This window comes from Lithobates pipiens, unplaced genomic scaffold (assembly GCF_037356315.1).
Source record: "Lithobates pipiens isolate NorthernLeopardFrog02 unplaced genomic scaffold, aLitPip1_a1.2 Scaffold_1, whole genome shotgun sequence".
Lineage (NCBI taxonomy): Eukaryota > Metazoa > Chordata > Amphibia > Anura > Ranidae > Lithobates > Lithobates pipiens.
Genome location: NW_027507685.1, coordinates 164181338 through 164201431, shown reverse-complemented (window position 1 = coordinate 164201431; position 20094 = coordinate 164181338). Strand labels below are relative to the sequence as shown.

Below are 20094 nucleotides of genomic sequence, written 5' to 3'. Positions count from 1 at the left end.
CCAGTTTTGTATGTGATGTTGCTGGTACCCACAATTTCATCTGAATTGTTCCTTTGAGGTACTACATCACTCTCGTTGCAGTCACGCTGACAAGGCACTGAGACTTTCCTACATGGTATGCCCACTGCTGCGGCTATGTCTGGTCTTGTCACAGTGGCAACATATAGCAGCTTACCGATTGCTCTGCGATACGTATCATTGTTGGGTAGCAAGTTTTCTGCTTCATTGCAGCTATTTAGATGATTCCGTAGGAGTTTTCACTTCCTTTGCATCTTGCATTGTCATCAACATAGATAAGGATGTATATCCATCTGTCTTCTTGATTCTTGGAGTAGAGGCAGGGGTCTGCTTTACTTCTTGAGAATCCCTCTTTAGTAAGTCACTTTCTCACTCCACATCCTTGCAGATTTCTTATGACTGTAGAGGCTCTTCTGAAGCTTACACACAAGGTTGTCTCCTTGCTCAAACCCTAGTGGCTGCTCCATGTAGAGATCTTCCTTAATGTCTCCATATAGGAAAGCAGTTTTAGCGTCTAGGTGATTGACTTGCATGCCCTTCCCAGATGCAACATTAAGAAGCACTCTGATGGTGGAGTAGTTTATGACGGGAGCGAATGTTTTATCGTAATCTTCACCAAATTTCTTGGCAACTAGTCTTGCTTTATATGTGTGGATATTCCCTTCTGTGTCTGACTTTATTTTGAAAGTCCACTTACTTCCTATAGTTTTGTGGTTAAGAGGGAGCTCTGTGAGTGTCAAGGTTTTATTTTCTTGAAGTGATTTTAATTGTTCTTCTGCTGCTTTTCTCCGTTTATTGCCTTTAAGTTTTGGCAGTTTTTCTATGTCTTCCCAGGATTTCGGCTCAAGTATGCTGTGTGTTTTGACAGTGTATGACAGCTTGTGGGGCTGTATCCCCTCTGTGGTCCAAGTGGATTTTCTGACTTCGGGCAGTTCAGCAGGATCTGGTGGGGAACTTGATTTAGGCATTGTGAGTTCCGCCTGTTGTTATGACACCTGCACAGGTTCGCTATGATCAAACTTTTCTTCTGGTTTGCTTTGCATATTCACTTCACAGCTTTCAGGGATCTGTGTGTCTGATGATTGGCTCTCATCAAAATAAACACTATGGTTTACATAGTTGACCTACATAGTTGGTAAGGTTGAAAAAAGACCCAAGTCCATCAAGTCCAACCTTTGTGTGTGCGCTTTTATGATAATATTACATTGTATATACCGTATTTATCGGCGTATAACACTCGCCGGTGTATAACACGCACCCCAAGTTTAGGAGGGAAGTTTAAGGGAAAAAAAACTTACATTTAAATGCCCATCAATGCAGCCTTATCAGTGTCCATCTGAAGCCTTGTCAGTGTCATTTGCAGGCTTGTCCATCAATGCAGCCTTGTCAGTGTCATATGCAGCTTTGTCCACTATTGCAGCCTTGTCCACCATTGCAGCCTTGTCCCCTTGTCTGTGTCATTTTCAGCCTTGTCTGTTTTATTTTGAGCTTTTATTTTTAAAAATGGCGCCGCCGAGATGTCCTGTGTATCTTGGCGGCGCTCGGTAGTTCTCGGCCACCTTCGGGCATTCTCGTTGGCTTTCGGCGGCCTTCGGCCCTTCCTGTTGGCTTTTGGCCCTTCTCAGCGGCTTTCGGCCGCTCTCGGCGGTTTTCGCCTGCCGGGAAGGGCCGAAGGTGACTAAAAGCCGCTGGGAAGCACCGAAGGCGGCTAAAAGCCGCCATAGGCTCCAAAATGGCAAGGGATCGGCGTATAACACGCACCCGCGATTTTCCCCTGATTTTAAGGGGAAAAAGTGCGTGTTATATGCCAATAAATACAGTACCTGTATGTTGTGGACATTTAGGTGCCTGATCATTTTCTAAAATTATTGATGCTCCCTGCTGAAACCACTGCTTGTGGAAGAGAATTCCACATCCTAACCTCTCTTACAGTAAAGAACACTCTACGCAGTGTAAGGTAAACCGCTTTTCTTCTAATTTTTGTTAATGGCTGCAAGTCTTTTTAAATGCCCTATCGCAGAAAAGTTTTATCTCTATTGTGGGGTCACCAGTACGGTATTTGTACATTGAAATCATATCCCCTCTCAAGCGTCTCTTCTCTAGAGAAAATAAGTTCAGTGCTTGTAATTGCTTAATTCATTCCCTTTTTAATGCAGGCCAATATGCCATTGGCTTTGCTTGCAGCAGTTTGGCATTGCATGTTTTGTTCAGGAGTGTATGGTGCGGTTGTCTGGTGTACTATTCCTTGTCTGTTCAGGTATGAAGCCACTTCTTTGCTAATGAATTCTCCCCCATTGTTGGTGCGTATTAGTCCTGGTTTGCACTGGAATTTGTTGCTAGACATGGCAATGAACTCTTGAAATTTTTCTGATGTTTCATTCTTGTGTCTCCTCAGATAAGTAGTTGTGTACCTGGAATAATCATCAATGAAAGTCAGTAGATATCTATTCCTGCCTGATGTGGTACTTTTCATTGGACCGCATACGTCAATGTGTATGAGCTGCAGGGGTTGGGTAATTTTTCTTTTGCAAGGAATTGCTTGTTATTGTGAATTGTGCATTCATTACCCTGAAATTTAACTGAGAATGTTGTTTGCAAGATTTTTCACTGATAAAAGGCTGCCTTCTAGTTCTGGAACATATAGCACATTCTTTACAAGGATACTCTGCTTGCCTTGTGCTGTAATGCAGTTCAGGAAGCCCTGGCCTTTACCTTCTGAGGTGATGCTTTTCCTGTTTGCTAGAAAAACGTCTTTTGCACTGTAATGTTTGTGAAAAAAGTTTCATCATTAGTCATGTGGCTTACCACTTTATGTTACTTTAAAGCTTCCTCTCCATGATGTATCTGCAGTTTCCTTGGTGATTGCTTTGACTTTTTTTGTGGATATCTTTAGCTTCCACTGCTCGGCTTTCCAGATAGAACAGTCCTTTCTTAAGTGACCCGTCTTCTAACAGTTAAAACAGGCTCTGCTTTCTTTGTTGTGCTTTATGCCTTTGTATATCTTAAGAGCTTTGCTATAATGGTGCATATTTTCTTTCATTCTGTCATATTCATCCATTAATTTCCCTTTGACATATTCCAGTGTCAGCTCCGGCACGGGTCTGGTTTCTAAAGCGTTAATGAGTAGTATATGGAGCAGGGCAACAACGTGATTATCTTTGATGTCCTCCAATGGCTCTATGATCACTAGCATAGCATTCATGTGGTCACACATTTGCTGGCCTTCTTGTAGTCTCATCTTGTATAACTTTCAAAGAAAAAACAGTTTGCTGTTGAGGCTTGAATGCTCATGCAGCTTTTGTAATGCAGTCCACATACATTTGGCTTTTCTCTGTTCTATGTGGATAAGCTGGTCATCTTCCACTAGCGAGCTTATAATCGCTTGATGCTTGTCTATCATTCATATCCCTATCCTCTGTCTTTCCGTCTGTGGGTCTGTTTGTATTCAGCACTTGCCACAAGTCATCCTTGGTGAGAAACACTTCCAGTTTAAACTTCCACAGCTGCAAATTGGCATTGTTCAGCTTTACAATTGCACACTTTACATCTGAACAGATTGCCATCTTTCAGCTGCTTGTATACAGTATTCATAGACTTGTTGTACTCACTGAGTATACTTTCCAGTGCCTGCTGGGTGCTCTGCTGGGTATGCTGGGGAATCCTCTCCAATGCCTGGGACCCATAACCTATTAGCTGAGTATTAAAATCATGCTTTGGAAGCTTCTTGGATGCAGCAAACAGCTTTACTTTTATGGAGGATGTCTGTATTGTGTCTTACAGGAAACAGGACAATACAAGTACATACACTTGGATACAGACAATACATCCTGTTTTTACATTACCACAGAGAATATACATTATCATACTGCAGTGCCACCTGCTGGATAGAAAGGTATAATGCATAAAGTACATATTGTCAGCTTCTATAAGCAATTGTACATTACAAGTTGTTGTTGTTTTCATTCTACAATAAATCACACATCCTAACACTTGATTTTTGAAAGACTAAGTGATTTTGCTTGAATGACTCATCAAAGAAAAAAATACCATCACATAGACCATATACTGATGTTTCATTAAAACCTGGCCTGAAATGGTACCAGGTGATTGGGGAAAAAAGCCAACGTAGCACCAATATTTAAAAAGGGCCCAAAATACATCTCTGGAAATTACAGATCAGTTAGCCTAACATCAATAGTATGCAAGCTCTTGGAGGGGATGATAAGGGACTCTATACAAGATTTTAGTAACGTGAACTGTATCATTTACAGTAATCAGCGTGGATTCATGAAGAATCATTCTTGCCAAACCAATCTATTAACCTTCTATGAGGAGGTGAGTTGCCATCTAGATAAAGGAAGGCTGTAGACGTGGTGTATCTGGATTTTGCAAAAGCTTTTGACACAGTTCCCCATAAACGTTTAATGTACAAAATAAGGTCCATTGGCATGGACCTTGGAGTGAGTACATGGTTTGAAAACTGACTACAAGGGTGAGTTCAGAGGATGGTGATAAATTGGGATTATTCGGAATGGTCAGAGGTGGGTAGTGGGGTCCCCCAGGGTTCAGTGCTGGGACCAATCCTATTTATTTTGTTCATAAACGTCCTGGAGGATGGGGTAAACTGTTTATCTCTGTACTTGCAGACGATACTAAGCTAAGCAGGGCAATAACTTTTCCGCAGGATGTGGAAACCTTGGAAAAAGATCTAAACAAATTAATGGGGTGGGCAACCACATGGCAAATGAAGTTTAATGTAGAAAAATGTAAAATAATGCATTTGGGTGGCAAAAATATGAATGAAATCTATACACTGGGGGGAGAGCCTCTGGGGGAATCTAGGATGGAAAAGGACCTGGGGGTCCAAGTAGATGATAGGCTCAGCAATGGCATGCAATGCCAAGCTGTTGCTAACAAAGAAAATAGAATATTGGCATGCATTAAAAAGGGGATAAACTCCAGAGATAAAATGATAATTCTCCCGCTCTACAAGACTCTGGTCCGGCCGCACCTGGAGTATGCTGTCCAGTTCTAGGCTCCAGTCCTCAGGAAGGATGTACTGGAAATGGAGCGAGTACAAAGAAGGGCAACAAAGCTGATAAAGGGTCTGGAGGCTATTAGTTATGAAGAAGGTTGCGGGCACTGAACTTATTCTGTCTGAAGAAGAGACACTTGAGAGGGGATATGTTTTCAATATATAAATACCGTACTTGTGACCGCACAATAGGGATAAAACTTTTTCGCAGAAGGGAGTTTAGCAAGACAAGTGGCCACTCATTAAAATTTGAAGAAAACAGGTTTAACCTTAAACTATGTAGAGGGTTCTTTACTATAAGAGCGGCAAGGCTATGGAATTCCCTTCCACAGGCGGTGATCTCAACGGGGAGCACTGATAGTTTCAAAAAACGATTACATAAGCACCTGAACGACCAAAACATACAGGGATATACAATGTAATACTGACATAATCACACACATATGTTGGACTTGATGGACTTGTGTCTCTTTTCAACCTCACCTACTATCTAACTATGTAACCTCATTGTATTTTATTTCTCTTTAAAAACACTATATATACATAAAATGCCCATTAAAAGTTATCTTTGCTACACATTATTGTTAAGTACTGCAAACACGCATGGCCTCCGTTCTTTTGACCTCCCCTTTTGTCCCAGTCCAGCTATAATATGGAATGCACATATACTAAACCTAATCAGAGTCTGAAAGCATAGAAAAACACAGAGGGTGCATAGGTCTAGTGCAGTGATGGCGAACCTTGGCACCCCAGATGTTTTGGAACTACATTTCCCATGATGCTCATCTACACTGCAGAGTGCATGAGCCTCATGGGAAATGTAGTTCCAAAACATCTGAGGTGCCAAGGTTCGCCATCACTGGTCTAGTGCATTATCCTCAATAGATGTTTTATTTAATAAAATTGAAGGTGAATATTCTCACAAACCAGTACTAGGATTATCATAAAATCATCCATATGCGAAAATCCACAACACTTGTAGTCACATCGTCTAACGCATTTCAAGGTTTCCCTCTTCTTCAGAGCCTGGTTTAGATGGCTCTTAGGCCCCACACACACTATCAGATTTTCTGCTGATTTTTTTTCCTTTCAGATTTACCAAATCCATATAATTTGAGGTCAAACCTTAGGAGTTTCAATTTGTATGCAATCAGGTAGGCCCTTGTACTACATGGTTTTGGTAAATCTGAAAAGAAAAATCAGCAGAAAATCTGATAGTGTGTATGGGGCTTAAGTGTTGACAAGGAACTTTTCAGACAGGATCAGTGCTTTCTCTATTTAGTGCTGCTGTATATAGCTTCCCTGAGGAACATGTATTGAGGATAATGCACTAGGCCTATGTGCCCTCTGTGTTCCTCTAAGCTTTCAGTTCATTTGGACTCCCCCAGTCTTTGGAAGGCAGCGAGGTGTGCATTATCCACATATACTAACATGCCTAGATAAGAGTCTAATAACACGTTGGGACTTACCACACAGCGCAGGAGAGTAAACAATTTGATATGCTCTGAAACTAACCGGAGTCTAATTGGAGGTGAGATTAGGTGCAGCTGAATATTTTCCTATGTTAAGCTTCTTTCACACTGATCCGCAGCACAATGCGGCAAAGTCGCATATTCTTTTCTTCCACGATTTTTCCGCGTTTGCGTTGCATTGTTCACAGGATATGAGACTCAAAAACTGCATCAAAAATGCAACACAGGTGCATATTTTATGTGTCTTTGCCATGCTTTCAATGCATTTCAAAGGAGAGGTGCATTTTTGGTGCAGTTTTTTTTTACAGCACCAAACATGTACTAAAAATGCAGCAAGCGGGATTTTAAAAATGCACCGGACTTGCAATGGATCAATGCGAAGGGTTCCATAGGAAGACATGGTCACACATTTTTCTTCTGCTTTTTTTAATGCAAAAGTGTGAAAGCAACCTAAGACAGACTCTGGGGCACTTGGGGATGCACTCCCCAGGTAACAGAGACAGGAGGACCTGCTGCCACATCTTGAAGCACCCCGATACATGTTTCCATGCACCACTACTTGTACCAGGAAATTCACAATTGCTCTTGGCTGATAGAGGCGATATCACCTATTAGGTGATATGCCTGTAGGGATCATAAGGAATATTGAGGGGATCTCTACAGATGCACACTACTACAGTCACACACTTCAGTGTTTTGTGCTGCATTGGTTCACACACACTTTTATGTGTGTTTTAGTAAGCTTGGCAGCCAATTCAAATGAATGGGCTGAAGATACTGAACGTCTACATAACAAGGACTACTCCACTCTCCTTTTTCTCCCACTTAAAATATCTGCACATTTTAAGGGGAACTCCGCTCAGAGATTAAGTATTGCATCGCTTGTAACTTGTTTTTTTTTTTGCCACAGAGTTTGTTGGGCCTCAGGATTTGAAGAGAGCAGTCTGACATAAAAGGTCATTCTTTTCCCTTTTATATCTGGGGTCATAGGTTCTTTCAGGACCTACTAGTTATTATTGTTTGACTTGTGATTTTCTTTTCATTGCATATTCTTTTGCATATTTACCAAGAGTAAGAGTTTAACACTTAAAGATATCTACCTACGTTATTCTTGTTTGTATCTGCTTCAAGAATGTTAAGTAAATTACTTGTTTACTTTGCTACAGTCCGGTGTCTGTGTAATTGCATTATCACTTTGAAATATGGCTGAACCCAGGGTGTCAGAAGGCTTGCAAGGTCAGGGCAACCAGTCATCTTCCAGTGGCCCTAAACTTATTTAGTGCCATTAAATTACACAGCATTTTACATATATATAGTACATTCAAATCAGCCCCTGTCCTCAAGGAGATTACAATCTAAGGTCCGTAACTCACATTCATGCATACACAAACTAGGGCCGTTTTAGACAGGGGCCAATTCACCAGCACGTCTTTGGAGTGTGGGGGGAAATCCACACAGGCACAGGGAGAACATGCAAACTTCAGGCAGGTAGTGTTGGGATTCCAACGAACGACCCTAGTGCTGCTAGGCAGACGTGCTAACCACTTAGCCACTGTGTGAAACAGGAAGGAGTGTGGGATTTTTGCACAGACATGGTTGTCAATTTTAGAGGTCGACCAATATTGTTTCTTCAGGTCTGATATGATACCGACTTTTCCGCTGCCTTTAAGGCCAATAGCCGCTATCGGGGTCCAATATTCTGTAGATGTAAAGTTTTTATTTTTACACTGTCTTTTAACTTTTTTTATTTTTTTTTTATCACTATTATTGCTGTCACAAGGAATGTAAACATCCCTTGTGACAGTAATAGGCAGTGCCAGGTACTCTTTAGAGAGGAATCTGGGGTCTATAGGACCCCAAACCCCTCCTTTGCACTTAAAAGTATTCACAATGCCAAGATCAGTTTTTTTGAATACTTTCTATTTTTTAAAATGAGCGTCATTAGGATGAGAGTAATCCGGAAGTGATGTCATGACATAGTCTATGGGTTACTAGATCAGAGACCCAAACAAAGCAATTGGCCTTGTTCCGATCTCTGGCCAACCGGCGGACATGCCAGCTGATCACTTGGGCTGAGCGGCAGAAAGCGACAGGAGGAGGAGGATGTCCCCTCCTGCTACTTGTGATAATGGCCGAGCGGCTACTTAGCCGCATCAGTTGTTATTGCTAGAAAGACAACTGTCCGCTCTAAATAATGGCAGCTGCAGGCATCACCCCGGTACAACCACTTGAAGTAATATTGGTAATATCAGTAAGTTTGTTACCGATACCGATTCTTCAAAAATAACACTGGACCAATAACCAGTCGATCCCTAGTCAATTGATATGATATATCACATATTGTGTTAGCAGCTTTTCATATAGTATTATTATTACTACTTTTTTTGGGGGGTCATCTGCACAATTTTATTTTAATATTTAATTTTAGCTGTAGCACTGACCCCAAAAGGAGCTGCTGGTTTGATTGGGCTTACTGTTACCTTCTCCTCCTCATTCTGTGTCTAGGGGTTCCCATGGTAGATGAACCCCTGACAACAGATCCACATAAAGGGATTTTTATTTGCAAAACGTAGACAACAAACAGTCTCTCAAAATAGGATCAGAGGGTTGGGAAGGAAGTTCAGGTACTCCTAATGTCAAAGTCAATAATGAAGGACTTGCTTACTTTGACTAAATCCAGAGAATAGCCATTCACAACTGGATGTTCACTCAAGTTGGATAGTCCCTCTCTCACAAGGCCTAGCAGCCAACAAGGTGCTTTACTCAGGAACTCCTCTCTTTGGAGACTGGGCTGCAGGGCAGTATTCCAACATGATAATGACCCCAAACACACCTCCAAGATGACCACTTGCTAAAGAAGCTGAGGGTAAATGTTATGGACTGGCCAAACATGTCTCCAGACCTAAACCCTATTGACCCTATTGAGCATCTGTGGGGCATCCTCAAATGGAAGGTGGAGGAGCACTTGGTCGCTAACATTCACCAGCTCCATGATGTCATCATGGAGGAGTGGAAGAGGACTCCAGTGGCAACCTGTGAAGCTCTGGTGAACTCCATACCCAAGAGGGTTAAGGCAGTGCTGGAAAATAATGATGGCCACAAAAAATATTGCCACTTTGGTCCCAATTTGGACATTTTCACTTAGAGGTGTACTCACTTTTGTTCCCAGCAGTTTAGACATTAATGGCTGTGTGTTGAGTTATATTGAGGGGACAGAAAATTTACACTGTTATACAAGCTGTACACTCAATACTTTACATTGTAGCAAAGTATAATTTCTTCAGTGTTGCCACATGAAAAGATAGAATAAAATATTTACAAAAATGTGAGGGTATACTCACTTTAGTGAGATACTGTAGTTCTATGTTAAAGTGGAGTTCCAGGCTTTTTATGTTTATTAACCACTTGACCACTGGGTACTTAAACACCCTTAATAACCAGACCAATTTTCAGCTTTCGGTGCTCTCACATTTTGAATGACAATTACTCAGTCATGTAACACTGTACCCATATGACATTTTTGTCCTTTTTTTCCCACAATTCTTTGCAAAATCAAGATTTTTTTTTACTTTTTTTTTTTCCACAAAATTATCAGTTTATATTTCACACACAGCATATGCATACCACAAATTACACCCCAAAACACATTCTGCTATTACTCCCGAGTACGGCGATACCACATGTGTGAGACTTTTACACAGCGTGGCCACATACAGAGGCCCAACATGCAGGAAGCGGCATCAGGCGTTCTGGAGCACCCAGGACAATTCTAATTTGTATTTGCGCAGCAATTTTTCTAACACGTTTTTTTGGGAAAAAAACTGTTTTGTGCTTAAAAAAAAAACAAAAAAACAAAACAGTAAAGTTAGCCAAATTTTTACATAATGTGAAAGATGAAGTTATGCTGAGTAAATAGATACCTAACATGTCACTATTAAAAATTGCACACGCTCGTGGAATGGCGCCAAACTTCGCTACTTAAAAATCCCCATAGGCGACACTTTACATTTTTTTTTTACTGGTTACATGTTTTGATTAACAGAGGAGGTCTAGGGCTAGAATTATTGCTCTCGCTCTAACATTCGCAGTGATACCTCACATGTGTGGTTTGAACACCATTTTCATATGTGGGCGGGACTTGCGTATGTGTTCGCTTCTGCATGGGAGCTCACGGGGACAGGGGCGCTTTACATTTTTTTCGTTTTTCTATTGTTCATTTTACTTTATTTATTTTAGTTTGGCATTTTTTCCCCCAAAAATAAATTTTATGATCACTTTTATTCCTATTACAAGGAATGTAAACATCCCTTGTAATATGAATATGGCATGACAGGTCCTCTTTACAGTGAGATATGGGGTCAATAAGACCCCACATCTCACCTCTAGGCTGGGAAGCCTGAAATAAAAAAAAAAAGATTCTGGCTTTGATCGTATTGGCGAGTCGGTAGAAGCACCGGAGGGTGGCGGGTGGGACGTCTATGGCTGGGTATTGCAGGGTATCACTGAGTATGGCTGGGTATGGCAATTTAATAGTATTGGCAGGGTATTGCAGAGTATTGGCTGGGTATTGCAGAGTATTGGCTGGGTATTGCAGAGTATTGGCTGGGTATTGCAGAGTATTGGCTGGTATTGGCAGGGTATTGGCTATTGCAGAGTATTGGCAGGGTATTGGGTATTGCAGAGTATTGGCAGGGAATTGAGGGGTTAAATTTCGGTGAGCAGTGATGTGGGCACTGCATATGCAGCCCACAGTGCTGCTGACACCGATCTCTTCCCCCTCCGCTGTACCAATCGGTACAGAGAGGGGAGGGAGGAACCGGCGTCATAGCATGACGCCGGTTTGTTTACAAGTGATCGCTCCGTCATTTGATCACGTGGTAAACGGCCGCGATGATCATGGATGCTCTCGAGTGCGCGCCCCAGGGGGCGTGCAAGAGCGGAATTCTGGGAGGACGTCATATGACGGCATCCCAGAGTTAAGAAACCGACCTGTAGCCGTCATTCGGCTATGGGGCGGTTGTTAAGTAGTTAAAAGTCAGCAGCTACAAAAAGTGTAGTTGCTGACTTTTATTAAACAGACACCTGTTACTTGTTCCACAGTCCAGCGATGTGGCCGAACGGATCGCCGGTCCTCTCCCCCTCCTCTCCACCAGCGCCTCCATTGCCACTCTGGGCACCGGCCGTGACAGCTTTCAGCTTCAGGGCCGGGCACACACGGAGCATGCGGGAGTCACGTGTCCCAGGAGATCGCCTAGAGGGAGGGGCCTCCTAAGGAGAAAGGAGGAGTCGTCTTGGTGGTCCCTGGGCGGAAGGAGGAAGTGGGACAGGAATTCCCCCTCCTAACGAAGCCCTCACTCCCTCCCCCCCCAAAAAATTACATGCCAAATGTAGCATGTTAGGGGGAGAGGAGTGCTTAAAGCGGAAGTTCCATTTTTGGGTGGAACTCCGCTTTAACCACTACAATACAGGGCACTTTCGCCCCCTTCCTTCCCAGCCCAATTTTCAGCTTTCATCGCTCTAGCGCTTTCAGTGACAATTGCGCGGTCATGCTACACTGTACCCAAATGAAATTGTTATAATTTTGTTCGCACAAATAGAGCTTTATTTTGGTGTTATTTATTTACGACTCCGTTTTTTTTTTTTGCGATATAAGCGCAAAAAAGCGGAAATTTGGAAAAAAACTATATTTTCTTTTTTCTATTTGAAAAGAAATCCAATAAAATCAAATTTTGGCATAAATTTAAGGCAAAATGTATTCTGCTACATGTTTTTGGTAAAAAAAAATCCGTTAAGTGTATAATAATTGGTTTGTGTGATCACGGACATATGTACGCAAATGATCATGTACATATGTGTGCAGGTGATCACGTACATATGTGTGCACATAATCATTGGGACATGTGATTTTTAGTGAGACATATGTGGGGGACATGTTTTTATTATTAGGGACATGTGTTTTTATTATTTGGGGACATGTATGTTTTGGGGACATGTGTGTTTTGGGGACATATGTGGGGACTGTGTTTGTACTGTGTGGTCATGTGTGTTGACACTAGACTGATGATCAGTGAGTAAAAAGCTGTAAAAAGCAGCCCATACTCACTGATCACCAGCCGGCTGCAGCGTTCTGCTCTCCTCTCCTCAGCGATGACTTCCGTGTGAGGAGAGGAGAGCCAATTGCCTAGCAACCGGCTGTTTGTTTACATCACATGACGGCCGTGATTGGACACGGCCGTCATGTGATCAGGAGGGCCAATCACAGAGCCCTCCTGCCGATCTGAGATGTGCCGTGTCCGGGTGACACGAGCACATAGGGATTGCGCCGCTGAGCGGGCACGCGCCCGCGCGATCCCGCTACTTCTGAAGGACGTTCCTGAACGTCCTATCAGGAGTAGACGGCTCCCACCCGGCCGTATATGTGCATTGGCCGGGTGGGAAGTGGTTAAGGACTGGTATCAACATGAGGTCTTACAAAGGATTAAAACTACAGCACATAACGCCTAAAAATTTGCTTTGCGCAAAATCTTCAAGCTTTTTTATTTTCTTTACTGGATTCTGACAAAAAATGTACTTTTACAAAAAAATCAGGAGAATGAAAATTGTTTGCTTTAGCTTAATTAATGGGTCCCCACATGAAACAAACACATAAAACATATGGAGGATTAAACATGTATATGAAAATATCCAGTACCTGAAATGAATTCAAGAAGATAAAAACATAGGCCCAGATTACACTGAGATGTACCAAAATGCCACATAACCAGGTCAACCCTAAGACAGGGAGCAGGACAATGATGGGTTTTGCAGTGGCCCTGAAAAGAAAAAAATCTACAAATTAATTTTCAGTTTTATGGTATGAGAAACATTGAATCAATTTCTACTTTCATTAAAGTGTTACCAAACCCACAACAGTAAAAGCAGTCTGTATATGCAGTAAAGCATGCTTGTTATATCAGCACTGTCCAGACAGAGGGTCAGGGGTCCTGCATCCTGATAGAACAATCAGTTCAGTATGAAAACTCCTTTTACAAGCTTTAACCGGACACTGATAGAAGTCACAAGACTGCTATATACTGCTGAGGAGAAAAGGTATTTAGCAGTTTATGTTTACTAAAAAAAAATTGCATTTCCATGTTCTGTGTATGGTGGGAGACCAGATATAGTGAATGCAGGGACCTGGGTTTCATGACACTTTAAGGAAATGTAAGTGTGTTCTGCGGGTGAACTTCTTTTTTTTTTATTTAAATTTTATTATCAGAAAAATACATTTCTTTCCAAATCAACAACTATTTGCCAAAAACAATTGATTCTTTGTTTCATCTTAATTAAAAAATTATAGATCTACTTCTTATTATTATACATAGTGTGGTGGAGATTTTGAAATATATTTATAACAAGGAGCTTTAAAGGACTCTCTAATTAAATTACCATACCCCATTGGCTATATAGATATATATGTGTATGTGTATGTGTATGTGTGTGTGTGTGTGTATGTGTGTGTGTGTATGTGTATGTGTGTGTGTATGTGTATATGTTTTTATAGGACTTTATATATTTTGTGATATCAGGTTGAGATATTTTTTCCTGTCTCATGGGAACTATTGAATGTCTTCAGATGTTAATTGAATTAATGGTATCCTTTTGTTTTGTAAAGAGCCTTTGCAGACGTGGAGGATCCATCTCACCAGGGGCTATTGACATGCTAATGTTGGAACTGATTGGGATGGGGGTTGCTTATTAAATCATAAACGTGTAGTAGAGTGGGAGGCACTGGAAGTTTAAGACCTGATCCTGAGGAGGCTTCAGGGGTAGCCAATCAGGATTTGAGGCAACTCTGAACCAATGAACATTTAGGAGGCTTCAGGGGTAGCCAATCAGGATTCAATGCCACTTCTGAACCAATGAGGTGATCCTGAGTTTTGATTGGTAGGAATGAGTTATTCTAACTACATAAAAACCAAAGCCTAGGGATGCTAGTTCTCTTTGGCTCATGGTCTAGAAGAAAGATGGTCACGTAATTGTTCTCTATATAATCTGTATTATTTTATTTCTCTTTTCTGTAACTTTTCCTGTCCCATGATTTGTCTTAATACATTGATAGCATGTGTAGATCCATTATAGCAATATTCCTATTTGTATTACTTTGTATCATTGGTAACATCTTTGTTTTAAGGTTGTATCCTCTACGTTATATTTGGTAATCTCTGATTATTCTAAGCTTTCTTTTCTATATAAATAAATGTGAGTGTTATTCTTTTTGCAGTTATCATTCCTTATTGATTTCATGGGTTATATATAGATACAAGGTTGTAATCACTTATGCTATGTATCATTGAACATATAAGTGAGGTAGGCAAACATTGCCATGTCAATAGGCATCAATATAAGAATATAGAAAAAAAAAAAGGAGAAAAGAAGGAGCATTGATTTCCCTTAAGCCCAAATGTTGTCTATAAATGCAAGTAATAATTGTGGGAGTTTCCTAGATCATGTGTCATTAAATCAGTAACGTAAGGGACTGCAAGCCTGTAGATAGTCTGTAAATATCTGAAAGGGGAACTACAGTAAACTTACTTCCTCTCTAGTGGTCCATGTCTCTTGCCATTGCTGGCTTCTTCTCCCTGGGTGCAGCTCTTCGGCCATCTCCATTGGCAGGCACAGTCATCCTGGCACACAGACTGTGCCAGCAATGCAAGCTGAGCTGTGCATGTGCAGCTCAGCTTACATGCTGCAGAAGACTGCTAGCAGACAGGTAGGTGAATTGTATTGCATGTCTCTTTTATGATAATAGCCTGCCTGTTTGCAGTCTGTTCAAAAAAGCCTTTAGCTACCCTTTGAAATCCAGCATGTGGGAACTCTGGAGAGAATTTAGAGTTTGTCGACTATGCTGTGCAAATTCCCCCATGAACATTATATAATCTACTAGAATAAACCATGACAATGGATGGGCCTAGAGGTGACTTCCAGTGTAAAGACAAATTATTCCTTGCTGAAATTAATAAATTAATTAAGCTATTCAGAATGAATATTCTTAATTTTATGTAGATTTATGCCAGGCAGCAAGAGTTATCCCCCACTGAAAGTGCAATGGGCAGTGAGTTGTTATCTGTAACAAGCTCTGAGTCTATAGCAAAACTTAGAAATGCTTGTTTTGTTGTTGTTTTTTCATTGTTTGATTTTTTTCTTTATCCTTTAGCATTTTCTAAGTATGAGGAAAATATTTTATGATAAATTATTTTGTAAAACATACAACAGATCCTTGGTGTTTGTGATCAATAGTGAAATATGTACTGTATTAGTTGTATTTTCATAGTCCTTTTTACGTTATGTCAGGGTTTGTTGAGATATGTAAACGTACCAGACTTGGATGCCAATCTGTTTCTCTAGACTACAGTTGGGCGTCATCATCTTGGAGCGTCTTCTAGCACTAGAGACGGTCACCATAACCACACGAAACAGAACAAAAGTGTTGACCTTTATGAGGGAGAAACATTAGGATGTTTAAACAATTTATTTTAGGTCTTTACAACCAAAAAGGAGGAAGAGATTAAAAAAGTTGCTATTAGATAACCAAACATTCACACTTCTCTCTCATCCTATTCTCTCTCTCTCTCTCTCGCTTGCATATGCTGGTGTTGTAAGCTTAATTTTAAAAGCATGTTTTATTTAAATCCAAGACTAATATTGAATTAAATTCCCCCTATAATACAATATGGAGGATTTCCAACAATATCACTACACTTGTAAGCAACAGCTAACAAGGTCCACCCATTCTAACATAAAGTCTCTCATAATAATGCTAAATACACCATATTACCAAAAGTATTAGGACGCCTGCCTTAACACACATGAGATTTAATGGCATCCCAGTCTTAGTCCGTAGGGTTCAATATTGAGTTGGCCCACCCTTTGCAGCTATAACAGCTTCAAATCTTCTGGGAAGGCTGTCAACAAGGTTTAGGAGTGTGTCTATGGGACGATGTGATCATTTTTCTAGAAGCGCATTTGCGAGGTCCGGCACTTATGTGGACTAGAAGGCATGGCTTGCCATTACCGCTCTAATTCATCCCAAAGGTGTTCTCTCGGGTTGCGGTTAGGACACTGTGCAGGACAGTCAAATTCCTCCAGGCCAAACTCGTTCATCCATGTCTTTATGGACCTTGATTTTGAACTGGTCCAAATCATTTGGTGAAGAGGGTATTATGGTATGGGTTTTTTTCAGAGGTTGAGCTTGGTTGCAGTGAAGGGAACGCTTAAGGTGTCAGCATTAGGGATGAGCTTCGTGTTCGAGTCGAACATACGTTTGACTCGAACATCGGCTGTTTGCCCGTTCGGCGAAGTCCGAACGTTTTGGTCAGTTCGCGCCAAATTCGTGTGGCGCTCACGGCCCACAATGCACTGTGATGGCGCAGTGCATTGCTGGCTCATGATTGGCCAAGCATGCACTGTGACCCCGCATGCTTGGCCAATCGCAGCGCCAGCAGCGAGGAGAGCCATGATTGGCCACAGGCAGGATGCCTGTGGCCAATCATAGCTCAGGCTGTGTAGTGCACGCCCCACACTATATAAGGCCGCCAGCGCGGCGGCCTTGTGTAGTGTGTTGGCGTCTGAAGCAGTGGGTGTTCTGTGTACCTTCAACACAGTACACATCGATCGTTTTCGGACGATTTTCGATCTTGCTGTTGTGTAGTGGTTGTTGTCTGCGTGCCCTGACCACAGTATACACCGCTATATTCACCTCACCTATATAGCTAGTGATCTATCTTTTATAATAGAGCTTGCAGTCAGTAGTGTTAGCAGCTTGTGCGTGCTGTCTGCGTGCTCTGTACCCAGTACATACCGCTATATCCACCTACATAGCTCTTCTCTATTTGAGCCCACTTGCCATCTGCAGGAGTTATTGGAAGTTGTGTGTGCCTCCAGCACAGCACAGTATACATCTGTATAGACCCCTTTATCTCTGGTGTTCTATAATAAAGGCATCTGCAGGAGTTAGTGGGTGTTGTGTGCCTCTAGCACAATATACACTACCCAACTGCTTTTTTACCCAACTCCCTTCAGGCCATTACCATGTCTGGAAGGCCAGCAAGGAGAGGCAGACAGGCGCGAGCCGATAAAAGAGGGCAAGCAGGCTCTGTGTCTAGAGACAACAGTGCTGGTCGTGGACGCGGTGCATTGTCATCAGCACGTGGCCATGGGACACGCTTGTCCTTCTTTTCGGCAGCTGGACATGAGCCGCAACATGCCAACGACTTGGTAGAGTGGATGACCAAGCCCTCTTCATCCTCCTCATCCTCTCTCACCCAGTCTCAGGGTATTAGCAAAGCAGCTGCCAACGCATCGTCTTCCCTCCTCTCAATGTCATCATCAGTGACTCCTTCCCTAGACCCACCACGTCCTCCTGAGGAGTCTCCTGAACTCTTTGAGCACAGTGTTGGGTACATGCTCCAGGAGGATGCCCAGTGTTTTGTAGCCTCTGATCATGACACTCAGCTAGAGGAAGGCAGTAGCGTGAATGCAGAGAGAGGGGATGCTCAAGAAGGACAGCAATCTGGCAGTCATGTTCCACAAGCTGCAGCATACTGCCAGGTTTGCTACAGCGATGAAGAGGGAGGGGATGATGAAGGCACTGACTCCACGTGGGTGCCTGGTAGGAGAGAGGAGGAGGAGGAGGAGGAGGCACATGTCCAACGAGGCAGGATGCCCTCCGGGGGCCAGCTTAGGGGCAGCACACCGACTGAATCACACCGCAGAGCTCCGCCTGTGCAGGGCGCTGCCTCTGCACGTTATTCTAAAAGTTCTTTGGTGTGGGCCTTTTTTGAGACGAGTGCATCAGATCGCACCGCTGCTATTTGCAACATATGTCTCAAGCGTATCTCGCGTGGCCAAAACATCAGCCGCTTGGGCACCACATGCTTGACCAGACATATGTTGACCTGCCATGCAGCTCGTTGGCAAGCGTACCTCAAAGACCCACACCAAAGAACAAAGCCGCCCTCTCCTTGCTCCTCATCAGCTGGCATCTCCAACCCCACTAGACCTTCAGTCCTCTCTGAAACCTGCTCTGAGAGGAATGAAGGTGTAGAATTAGGTGTGTCACAGCCAAGTGCTGCCGGGCACTCTGCTAGCAGTACACCTACGTCCGATTATAGCAGGCAAATGTCCCTGCCCCAGCTGCTGGACCGGCGAAAGAAGTTCACTCCCAGCCATCCACATGCCCAGCGGTTGAATGCTAGCTTGGCTAAATTGCTAGCACTTCAACTGCTGCCTTTTCAGTTGGTAGACTCGGCCCCCTTCCGTGAGTTTGTACAATGTGCGGTTCCTCAGTGGCAGGTCCCCAAACGCCACTTTTTCTCACGGAAGGCGATTCCGGCTCTCTACCGGCATGTGGAAGGCAATGTCCTTGCCTCGCTGGACAGGGGGGTCAGTGGTAAGGTGCATATTACCGCTGACTCATGGTCCAGCAGGCATGGACAGGGACGTTACCTGTCTTTCACGGCCCATTGGGTCACTCTTCTGGAAGCTGGGAAGGATGCAGGACAAGGTGCAGTAGTGTTGGAGGTTGTTCCGCCACCACGCCTCCAAAATGCTACTATTGGTTGTGACACACCTCTCTCCTCCACCCCCTCCTCTTCTTCTTCCTCCATGGCCTCTTCCAGTGCTCTGTCCTCAGAACCAGCGGTGCTCCGTAGGCGTTCCAGGGGCTACGCAAGTACGCAGGCAAAACGATGCCATGCTGTGCTTGCGCTGGTTTGTTTGGGGGACAGGAGCCACACTGGGGCGGATGTTTTGTCAGCTCTGCAGGGGCAGGCCGAGAGGTGGTTGACGCCACGCCAGCTTAAGCCAGGAATGGTGGTTTGCGACAATGGCACCAACCTCCTCTCCGCCCTCCGACAGGGACAACTGACCCATGTGCCCTGTGTAGCTCACGTCCTTAACCTGGTGGTGCAGCGGTTCTTGGGCAGGTACCCCGGCTTACAGGATGTCCTGAAGCAGGCCAGGAAAGTCTGTGTGCATTTCCGCCGATCATTTAATGCCTGTGCTCGGCTGGCTGAGCTCCAAAAGGAGTTGAACCTGTCCAAGAACCGCCTTATATGTGACATGCCCACCAGGTGGAACTCAACGTTGGCCATGCTGCAGCGGCTGCACACGCAGCAGAGGGCCATCAATGAGTACCTGTGCGACTACGGCACCAGGACAGGGTCAGGGGAGCTCGGTTTTTTCTCACCACGCCAGTGGGGCATGATCAGGGATGCATGCACCGTCCTGTCACCGTTTGAGGAGGCCACAAGGATGGTGAGCAGTGACAGTGCATGCATCAGTGACACTGTACCTCTTGTCCTCCTCTTGGAGCATACGCTGCGTGGAATAATGGACAGGGCACTTGAGGCAGAACAGAGGCAGGAAGAGGAGGACTTCCTTGCCTCTCAAGGCCCCCTTTATCCAGACATTGTTCCTGCTGTGCCACCCATCACACAGGAAGAGAATGAGGAGGAGGAGGATGATTGTGTCAGCATGGAGGTGGAGGCTGGCACTCAGCATCAGCAGCAGCAGCAGCAGTCTTGTAGG

General features: G+C 43.4%; 1 protein-coding gene across 4 annotated transcripts in view; it reads right to left on the bottom strand.

Moving 5' to 3' along the window:
* The window catches only part of ADGRD2 (adhesion G protein-coupled receptor D2), a 930084-nt gene that overhangs the window by 298092 nt on the left and 611898 nt on the right, over positions 1 to 20094 (bottom strand). For all 4 annotated transcript variants that reach the window (XM_077478839.1, XM_077478840.1, XM_077478842.1 and 1 more), the window contains exons 19-20: positions 15884 to 15999; positions 13217 to 13337 (exon numbers count right to left, since the gene is read on the bottom strand). In XM_077478839.1, coding sequence (XP_077334965.1) covers positions 13217 to 13337; positions 15884 to 15999 — 237 coding nt within the window. The remainder of the gene's footprint in view (positions 1 to 13216; positions 13338 to 15883; positions 16000 to 20094) is intronic.